At 36.3% G+C, this 11,386-nt stretch overlaps 1 protein-coding gene across 1 annotated transcript in view; it reads left to right on the top strand.

Annotated features, from left to right (window-relative positions):
• The first annotated feature begins 483 nt into the window (after window positions 1-483).
• Window positions 484-11,386, top strand: part of CUNH8orf88 (chromosome unknown C8orf88 homolog) — a 19,337-nt gene continuing 8,434 nt past the window's right edge. Inside the window, exons 1-3 of the mRNA XM_007948744.1 lie at window positions 484-556; window positions 4,343-4,416; window positions 8,273-8,348. Coding sequence (XP_007946935.1) covers window positions 484-556; window positions 4,343-4,416; window positions 8,273-8,348 — 223 coding nt within the window. The remainder of the gene's footprint in view (window positions 557-4,342; window positions 4,417-8,272; window positions 8,349-11,386) is intronic.

Here is an 11,386-nt window from a genome sequence, read left to right as displayed (position 1 = left end):
GGCTGTCCTGATCTTAGAATTGTATCTTAAGCACTCCTGAAGCTGAATTGTAACCTGTTACTTCCCTAATAGACTCCATAGTCATGAGTATTGTCTGTGAGTTCTTTGTGGCTGTTGCAACAAATGATCAATCCAGTAGAAAAGTAGAAAGTGCCTTGGGAGGGACAGTTGGTGTTAGAATTGGTAAAAGTTTGGTGGGTGGTGGCATGTCTAACCTCCATCTCATAAGAGCAAGCCTTGGGCTGTTGATGTCATTCTAGACTCTCCTTCCCCCTCGTGAAGTTAGAGGAAGTCTGAGGATGCCACCCCTACACCCTTTTTGCAGTTTTTCTATCTTAATTTACAAAATAGGTATTCTTGAATGAGTATTGTGGTTATCTTTTATATATATATATATATATAAAGTATGTTGGTTATTTTGTCCAAAAAATGAATATGTATTTTTTTTATCTTAAAGTATGGAACCTCAAGGTCTTTGTAATAATGGAAACCAAGAAATTGATTGGTAAACCGCTTCAACCAGCAAGACCTGTTCGTCATCTGACTTCTCCCCCTGGTGAGTAATCCCAGGTACTCATATTTAGATATTAGTTTGTTTATGGCTAATTAATATTTTGATTTACTTCTGAAAATTAACCATTGTAAACCCTATGGAGCACAGTTCTACTCTGACATACCTGGGATTCCCATGAGTTGGAATTGACTTGATGGCAACTAGTTTGGTTTTAGAATTCCTATTTGATAGGCTAAATAATTCATAATGTAAATTGTTTATGGTGGATATTTAAAGAAATAATGAAAACTAATGATCTTTAGTTTAAAAGTATTACCAAAAGATTTCCTATTAAATCTACCAGTCTGTAGTCTACCAGAACAACAAAAGTAGAAAGATATACTCCTTGACTGAAAGCAACTTTATATATTGCTTTCATGTCTTACTTTAATAATTAATTGCTTCTTGCTCAGAAAAATAACTTCCAGTGCAAATTATGCCTTGTGATTATGATCACTGTAGAACAACTGCAGGAGAGAGAATTCACCTTTAAAAAAAACATAACCTAAATATAATAATAATAATAATAATAATAATAATAATAATAATAGTGATTAGCACAAAACTTTGGTTGCAGATTCTATGTTGTTGTTAGGTGCTGTCAAGGTACCTCTGACTCATAGTAACCCTGTGCATAACAGAACAAAACACTGCCTGGTCCCCTGTGCCAGCCTCACTATCCTTGCTATACCTGAGCCCATCATTGAAGCCACTGTGTCAGTCCATCTCGTTGAGAGCCTTCCCCTTTTTCGTCGGCTCTCCTCATTACCAAGCATGATATCCTCCTCCAGGGAATGGTCCCTTCTGACAACATGACCAAAGTAGGTGAGACAAACTCTGGCCATTCTCACTTCCAAGGAGCATTCTGGCTGTACTTCTTCCAGGACAGACTTATTCTTCTGGCAGTCCATGGTACTCTCAGTATTCTTTGCCAGTAACATAAATTAAAAGCATCAACCCCTCTTTGGTCTTCCTTATTCATTGTCAGCTCTCACATATATGAGACAATTGAAAATACCATGGCTTGGGTTAAAGAAAAAACAAACCAAATGCACTACTGTCGAGTTGGATCCAACTCATAGCTACACCTCCTTGGGTTTCTGAGGGGGTATCACTACAGAAGTAGATTGCCCAGCCTTCCTTCCAAGGAGTGGCTAGTGGGTTTGAACCACTGCACCTTAGTCTTCAAAGAGATATCTTTGCTCTTCAGCACTTGAAAGAGGTCTTTTGCAACAGATCTGCCTAATGCAATATGTTGTCTGATGTCTTAATCACTGCTTCTATTGGTGTTGATTGTAGAACCAAGTAATATGATGAAGTCTTTGACAACTTCAGTCTTTTCTCCATTTATCATGATGCTGCTTATTGGTCAAGTTGCAAGGATTTTTGTTTTCTTTATATTGAGATGTAATCCATCCTGCAGACTGTACTCTTTAATCTTCATCAGTAAGTGCTTCAAGTCACCCTCACTTTCAGCAAGCAAAGTTTTGTCAGCATATCGCAGGTTGTTAATGATTCTTCCTTCAAGCCTGATACCATGTTGTTCTTATAGTCCAGCTTCTCAGATTATTTGCTCAGCATACAGATTAAGCAAGTATGGTGAAAGGATACAGCCTTGATGCACTCCCTTCCTGATTTTAAACCATGCAGTATCCCCTTGTTCTGTTCGAATGATAGCCTCCTGGTCTATGTATAGGTTCCTTATGAGCACAATTAAGTGTTCTGGAATTCCCATTTTTCTCAATGTTATCCTTAATTTGTTATGATCCACACAATCGAATGCTTTTACATAGTCAATAAAAACACAAGTAAACATCTTTCTCGTATTCTTTGCTTTTAGCCAGGATCCATCTGACATCAGCAGTGATATCCCTCTTTCCATGTTCTCTTCTGAATCCAGCTTGCATTTCTGGACGTTCTCTGTCAATATACTGCTGCATTCATTTTTGAATTACCTTCAGTAAGATCTTACTTGCATGTGATACTAATGATATTGTTTGATAATTTCCACATTCTGTGGGATCACCTTTCTTTGGAATGGGTACAAATATGGACCTCTTCCAGTCAGTTGGCCAGGTAGCTGTTTTCCAAATCTCTTGGCATAGCTGAGTGATTGCCTCCAGTGGCGCATTGGTTTGTTGAAACATCTCAATGGTTGTTCCGTCAATTCCTGGAGCCTTTTTCTTGACCAATTCCTTCAATGCAGCTTCGACTTCTTCAATATCATTGGTTCGAACATGCCACCTCCTGAAATAGATGAACAACGACTAATTCTTTTTGATACAGTGACTCTATAGTAGTTGTGATACTATAGTTTACTCTGGTAGAGGTTGGACCTTTGCTTGAGCTAGAATATACAATCTAACTGCCAGAGATCTAAATGACAATAATACACTTACTCCTTTTCACTTATCAACTGTCTTGTTACCTGATATTTCACATACATAATTATAGTGAAAAAAACTACTTAAATATCCTTAAAGCCAGGTAAGGACTCATAGAGTGCCTTGCCTCCATTTTGAGCCCCAAGTTTTTGATTCCTGCCATTCCATCCCTTTCCCCAGTCTTTGATACAAATATAGTTAAAAGAGAGGAAAATAAAAAAGTTAGATGCCAGGGCCTTGAGTGCTCTGCAGCCTGGCAGAATACTGTCCAGGCTCATTGTCAGAGCAGAGCTGTAGCCTTGCGCTGAATCTGTGAGAAGGGGCTGAATCTCTTCCTTCATCTGTGCAAATCAAGTTTTTCACTGATTACTTTATTCCAGGGATATTCTATGAGTAAATGGGGTAGAGAGGTAAGTAGCCCTGCTCTCTCGTTTGCTTACATCCTCCTGAGATCCTAAAATCCAGAATAGGAATTTGTAGGCAGAAAAGTTTAATAAATCACATTAATTTTGGCTTGTCTCAAGCCTTCTCCAACTCCATATCCCTACCCTCAAGTTCCCAAAGGAATCTTCTGATTTTACTTCAAGACAAGAATTGGTTTACTTCCATTTATGGAGCTTTCCTTGGTATGCCAAAACCTGCTGTGCGCTCCCCTAGTATCTTTATACTTCTCATACCACTTAACATACCAAATTTTATCACAATATATGAGTTTGTCCTTTTCAGAAGCCTATGAAGTACGGAACAGAATTTCAAATTCTCATGGAATCCAGAATTTCTGGAATCACGGAGGCTGGATGAGCCCCTGAAACTATTGCCCTGAGATAATTTTCAAACCTTAAACCAAAAATAGTCCCTGAAGTGTTCTTAAAACCAAACAGTAGTTTAGCTTAAATAATTAAGAATGACTGCCTTGTGCATTGGGTGTACTTTTAAGATATGTCGGTATGGAATCATTGACAACAGCAACTTAAAACATTAGATAAGAACTTTAGGGAGTGGTAAGTTTATGTTAATGAGGGAGGAGCAACTCAGAAAAGGAGGGTAAGAAAGGTTGCACAACTCGAATATAATCAACATCACTGAATTGTACATGTAGAAACTGTTGAATTGGTGTATGTTCTGCTGTGTGTATTCTCAACAACAACAAAAAAACAAATTATTAAAAAAATAGGCTATGAACTCATTTATCTCTGAACGCTTTTTTCATGTTTGTATACCTATCCCCTGACACAGTTGCTGACATTTAATAGGGCTGAGTAAATGTCTGTGGAATAATCAAACTATCAGAAAACATTTCAAAGTAGTACTAAAATATCCTGAACACTTTAGTTTTACAGGTGTCACCATATCACTTATTGAAGTCATAGATATCTAAAATAGTTTCCTTTTTTCTTTCCTTTAGGAGCAGTGTTTCCTTTCAACTTTCAAAATGAATATCCTTGCAACACTCAGTGCTTACAAAGTGGAGTTGGCAGGGTAAGTCTTGGAAATTATAATAAAATGAAGCATTCATTTACCGACTGAAAAGTAACATTTGTTAGATGGCTGTGGGTACCGGGTACTATGCTGAGTGCTTTATATATATTTAAAAAATAAATGTATTCCAAGCATATATTAAAGAGAATATAATATGTACTTACCACACTGCACTTTCAAATCTAAACATTTTTCATATTTCTTTTAAGATGTTTAAAGAGAAAAACTTAACATTATAGTTTAAAACTCCTTATGTATCCCTATATCATCCCGTTTTCTTCCCAACTTCCCCAGAAATAGCTGTCCTCAATTCTCTGAAAGTATTTGAACTTCAGTTACAATAAATTGAAATAATTGTAACAGCTTTATAATTTAATATAAATAGTATTATACCCAGGTATGCTTCTGTTCTTTTTTGTTTTCATAGTGTTTATAATTAAAAATTTTTGGACTTTCTGACTAAGTAAAGTCATCACAAAGTTTGAAAGTAAAAATATACAAAATGTTATGTAGAGAAAAGTTTCCCTCCAGTCTCTGACCCCCAGTAATCCATTTATTCTTACCAAAAGTAACAATTGTATCTTATCTAGATGCTTCCAGAAATAGACTATGCGTGAATAACCATGAGTATATTATAAATTGAATACTAGGCAACTGTTACAGTGAATAAAATAGTTCTGTTTGTACTGATACAGAAAAATTGTGTGTATGTGTTTATATGTTGTTGTTAGGTGCTGCCAAGTTGGTTCTGACTCATAGCGACCCCGTATACAATAGAACAAAACGCTGCCTGGTCCTGTGCCACCTTCACAATCATTGCTGTGCTTGAGCCCATCATTGCATCCATTATGTCAATCTGTCTCATTCAGGATCTTCCTTTTTCACTGACATTCTATTTTACAAAACATGATAACTTTCTCCAGGGACTGTTTGCTTGACAACATGACCAAAGTAGGAGAGAAGTCTGGCCATTCTCATTTCTGAGGTGCATTCTGGGCTTCTTCCAAGACAAATTTGTTCATTCTTCTACCACTCTAGGGTATATTCAGTGTTCTTCACCAACACCACAATTCACATGCATCAATTCTTCTTCAGTCTTCATTGTCCAACTTTCTCATACACATGAGGCTATTGAAAATATCATGGTTTGAGTCAGGTGCACCTTGTTTTCAAAGTAACATCTTTGCTCTTAAACACTTTAAAGAGATCTTTTGCAGCACATTTGTACAATGCAGTACGTTGTTTTATTTGTTAACTGCTGCTTCCATGGGCATTGATTGTGGATCCAAGTAAAATGAAATCACTGACAACTTCAATCTTTTCTCTGTTTATCATGATGTTGCTTATTGGTCCAGTTGTGAGGATTTTATTTTCCTGTGTTGAGGTGTAAGCCATACTGATGGATTTATTTTTTGATCTTCATCAGTAAGTGCTTTAAGTCTTCTTTACTTTCAGTAATTAAGGTTGTGTCTTCCATATACGATAGGTCGTTAATGAGTTATCCTCCAATCCTGATGCTGTTTTCTTCTTCCACCTTTCATTATTTTATATATATATATATATATATATATACACACACACACACACACATACTACAGTTTTTGGTCTATTTTCTGTTGATGGTGTTTATTTCTATATCATAAAAGATGCTCCAATGAACATCCATCTGTGTTTTATACATGTTTGAAAGGTTTTCTAGATTATACATACATAGTGAAAATGCTGTGTGAAAGGGTATTATTATCTTCAACTTTAGTACTCTCCACAGTGTTTTTCATGAGCAGTGCATGAAGGCTCTGATGTGTCCATGTCTTTACCTTGTCAGACTTTAGCATTTTTTTTTATTGTCCAGTAAGTGTGAACACATATCTTTTTGTTGTTTTTAATTTTCAGTTTTCTGTTACTTGTGAAGTAGAGCAACACATTATGTGTTTAACTTGGCTGTTTGGATTTCCTCTTTTGTGAATTACCATTTCATATCCTTGCTTGTTTTTGGGAGAGTTGAATTTTTATTATCGATTTTTATAACTTTAAGAACATATTCTGGACTCTACTTATTGCTCTTTTTGTTGTTAAGTTGTAAATGTTCATTATATATTCTGGATATCAAGCCCTTATAGGTTTTATGGTTTTAGATTTTGTATTTTGGTCTTGGTCCATTTTGAATTAGTTTTTGTATGTGGTGGGAGGTATCGGTCCACGTTCCTTCTTTTCTTTATGGAAATCCAGTTGTCCTAGGGCCATTTATTAAAGAGACTGTTCTTTCCCCATTGGATTGATTTAACACCTCTGTTGAAGATGAGTTGACCGTAGATGTATTGGTGTATTTCTGAATTCTCAATTCTATTCCATTGGTCTTTGTGTCTTTTATTATACCAGTAGCAGACTGTTTTGATTACCATAGATTTATAATGTTTTGAGATTGGGAAGTGAGAGTCCTCCCACAGTGTTCTTCTTTTCAAGATTGCTCTAGCTGTTTGGAGCCCCTTTCCGTTCCATGTAAATTTGAGGATTGGCTTTTCCATTTCTGCAAAAAATCTTTTGGAATTTTGATGGGTATTGCATTGAATCCATAGATTGCTTTAAGTAGTGTTGACATCTTAACAGTATTAAGTCTTTTGATCCAAGAGCATAGAATATCCTTCCATATATTTAGATCTTTAATTTCTTTCAGTAATATTTTACAGTTTTCTGTGTACAAGTCTTCTACCTTTGTGGTTAAATTTATTCCTAAGTATTTATTCTTTAGATGATATTATAAATGGAATTTTTGCCTTAATTTCCTTTTTAGATTGCTCATTGTTATTGTATAAAAACCTGACCTATTTTTTTTTTTTTTATGTGTTGACCTTGTTTCGTACCACTGTGATAAATTCGTTTATTAGTTCTGATAATTTTTTTTGTGGACTCTGGGATCCTCTGTGTATAGAAGTATATCATCTACTAAAAGGATAGTTGTATTTTTCCCTTCCCAGCTTGGATACCTTTTGTTTATTTTTCTTGCCTAATTTTCTGGCTAGAACTTATAGTACTATAATGAGTAGCAGTGATGAGAATGGGCATCCTTATATTGTTCCTGATTATAAGGGGGGTACTTTCAGTCTTTCTCCACTGAATAGTATTAGGTTCGCTATGGGTTTTCAATAAATGCTTTTTATCAGATTGATTAATTTTCTTCATTCCTAGTTTTTTGAGTGTTTTATCATGAAAGGGTGTTGGATTTTGTCAAAAGCTTTCTCTTTTTTTGAGTGAGATGATCATGTGGTTCTTTTCCTCTGTTCTGTTAATGTGGTATATAACATTGAGTTACTAACATTGAATCACCCTTGCATTCCTGGGATAAATCCCTCTTGATCATGTTGTAATCCTTTTAATATGCTTTTGAATTTGGTTTGCTAGTACTTTTTTGATAGGCCAGAGACAGGCACCTTGCTTCCATCTCTCAGGCAGCCGTTTGACTTAGAATAGACACACATAATAATTTGCAAATAAAACCTGTTATTTTCCCTCTGTAGCAAGAGACCAGGATACTAGGAATGTAGGCTGTCCCAGTTTCAAGATGATCTCTCACTCTGGGGTTGGCTGGAAGGGTAGGGGACAGGCTCATAGAAAACCAAATCTTTCCTGCCATTTTGAAGTCACATTTTTCTTGATTCAGTGTTTGCTTAATTGTTGTAATCCTTTGACTAGTTTACAGATTTCTGAGAAGTTAATTCTAACAGTTTCTGCTTGTTTTTTGGTATTACTGTGCAGGGATGGGAATGTGAAACTGCTTAAGCCACCATCTTTTCCATTCTCGGTATTATGTTAAATTTTAAACATGAGTTACAAAGTACATTTTCTTCTTGTTCTACAGTGTAAGACGAATGGAATGCAAACTTTTCCTCAAGGTCTTAATGAAAAGCAGCAACATCAGTCTCCAGTTAAAAAAGGTAAACTTTTACCACAATTCCCCAGTTTCATTAGAGAATGTCTTAGCATTCGTGTGAAGGTTAATATTACTTTGCTGCTTGGCTGAAAACCTTATGTATGTAAGAAATAGGACATTTTATTACATTCTTTTATATTGGTTTCTGACCATACTACTCAGGCTATAGGCTTGATTACTGTAAGGTAGAGACCAGAATAGCAGTGGCTTAAACAAGATAGAAGTTTTTATTGTGTGTGTGTTTGTGTGTATTGACCTGGTATCCTGCCATTTTCCTGGATTAATTTATTATTCTAATAGCTTTCCTGTAGAATCTTTGAGGTTTTTCTCTGTATAGGATCATGTCATCTGTGGAAAAGGCTACTATTACTTCCTCCTTCCAACTTTGGATATCTTTTATTTATTCATGTTCTAGCCTAGTTGCTCTGGCTAGGACTTCTAGAACAATGTTGAATAGCAGCAGTGAGAGTTATTCATGATCTCCATGACAAATCTTTAGTCTTTCTCTGTTGAGTATGATGTAGACGTGTATTTTTCGTAAATACCCTTTATTATATTGAGGAATTTCCCTCCGGTTCCTAGCTTGTTGAATATTTTTATAATTAAAGGATGCTAAATTTTGCTAAATGCTTTTTGCAATGATTGAGAGAATTGTGTGGTTCTTTTCTTTTGTTCTAGTAAAGTGGTATATAACTGATTGATTTTATCTTGTTGAACCACCCTTGCATTCCTGGGATAAATTTCACTTAGTCATAGTGTGTAATTTTTTAAAATATGTTTTTGGTTTTGGTTTGCTAGTATTTTATTGAGTATTTATATGTCTATATTTGTTAAGGTTATTGGTCTGTGTAGTTTTCTTGTGATGTATTTGTCTTTAGTATAAGGCTAATATTGATCTCACAGAATGAATTAGGTAATGTTTCCTAATTCAAAAGTTTAAATAGGATTAGAGTCACTTCTGTAAATGTTTGAAAGAATTATCCAATGAAGCCATCTGGTCCAGGACTTTTGTTGGGAGGTTTTTGATTAATGATTCAGTCTTTTCACCTGTTACATATCTTTTGAGACCTACTATTTCTTATTGAGTTGATGTAGAGAGTTTATATGCTTCAAAAAATTTGTCCATTTCCTCTAAGTTATCTATTTTTTTGTGTACATCTGTTCATAATATTCCCTTACAATTATTTATTTTTTTAATTGTGATTTGGGTGAAAGTTTACAGAGCAAATTCACTTTCCATACAGCAGTTCACATACACTTTGTCTCATGACATTGACTACAATTTACCCCAATGTAACAGCTCCCCTCCCACTTACTTCCTCCTCATAGTTACCTCTTCTGTGTCTCCATCCCTCCGTATATTCCTGCCCCCAGAGCTGTCTCCCTGTGCATAAACAGCCCTTCTTTCTCCCATGATTGTTCTCTTCAAGGAGTATATCTACCTTAGGTAAATGTTCAACTCATATGCCTGTCTTTTGTTTGGCTAGAAGTCACAAGTGTGGGTTCAATTCCAGGCCTGAAGGGCAGCTAGGGGCCATAGTCTCAGTGGTTCTACTAGGCTCTATCAGACCAGCAAACCTGGTCCCCCCCTTTATTTTCCCCCCAAATGATTTTGAGTTTTGTTCCACGTTGTTCTCCCTCACTATCCAGGATCTCTTACATAGATCCCCCTCTGAGTGGTTGACAGTGGTAGCCGGGCACCATCTAGTTTTGGTCTCATAGTTGTATAGGCTGTGAGTCACATGGTGTACGAGTTGCTTGGACTAATTGTTTCCATGAATCTTTAGTTTTCTTTGTTCTTCTTTGCTCTGGATGAGGAGAAACCCATTGTTGCATCTAGATGGCTGCTTGCAAACTTAAGATCCTAGTCGCTACTTGCCAAAGTAGGAGGTGGAACAATGTTTTGTGTAGTATGTTATGCCAATTGAGCTTGACGTCCCCTGTGACTTTGGTCCCGAGCCCACAGGTTTAACAACTCAGTCCCTCTGGGTAGCTGGCTGTGACCAAGAAGTGACTACAACCTTGTCCCTTGTCAGCTCTACTATACCCCTGGGAATTCTTACAGAACATACAAATATGCTTGTAGAACCATTGTCTGCCAACCCTATACATGGTCTTGGGTACACTCCCTGCTGCATAGACATACCTAATAGTTCAGCCTGTCCACCCATCTACCCACCCATGTTTGCTTTCACTGACAATGCAGTACCCTTACAATTACTTTTATTTTTGTTGTGCACCCATCACCAGTATCTAATTTCAAAACATTCTTATCACCTCAAAAAAGAAACTCTGTATTTTTGAAGGAGCCATTCCTCAGTCCTCCAGCCAGCACCAGTCAATGATTAGTCTGCTTTATGTGTCTATAGATGTGCCTATTTTTGACATTTCATGTGAATGGAATCATGCAAATATGTGGCCTTTAGTATCTGGCTTCTTTCATTTAGCATATTTTTGAGGTATATACATTTTGTTATTGTTGTTGTTGTTATGTGCCATCAAGTTGGACCCGACTCATAGCGACCCCCCTTGGGTTTCTGAGGCAGTATTACTGTGGAATTAGATTGCCCACCCTTCCTTCTGTGGAGTGGCTGGTGGGTTTGAACCACCAGCCTTTTGGTTAACAGTCAAGTGCCTTAGGCACTATGCTACCATAGCTCCTCATACATTTTGTAGTATGTATCAATGCTTAATTCCTTTTTATAGATGTATAATATTCCATTGAATAATACTGCATTGTATGAATATACCATAGTTTACCCATTTATCATTTATGGACAGTTGGGTTGTTTTCACTATCTGTGTACAGTGAATAGTTATGGTGAAACCTTGCAACCACATGTAGGTCCTCATCCTCACCCCTGCACTGACTTTTTTGTGTTAGCTGTTAAATGCATTGTATTTTCATACCTTGACAACCCTACAAGATAGTTTTAGAATTTTTGCTTTAAACTATTGTACATATTTTTATAAAACTTAGAGGAAAAAAACTTAGTCTGTTACATTTATCCAGCTATTTACTGTTTCTGTTGTTGTTGTTGT

This window comes from Orycteropus afer, unplaced genomic scaffold, assembly GCF_000298275.1.
Source record: "Orycteropus afer afer isolate SDZICR_OR568_19922 unplaced genomic scaffold, OryAfe1.0 scaffold00222, whole genome shotgun sequence".
In the NCBI taxonomy this organism is placed as follows: Eukaryota; Metazoa; Chordata; class Mammalia; order Tubulidentata; family Orycteropodidae; genus Orycteropus; species Orycteropus afer.
The sequence above is the reverse complement of the archived record's forward strand: the minus strand, read 5'-3'. Positions and strand labels throughout refer to the sequence as shown.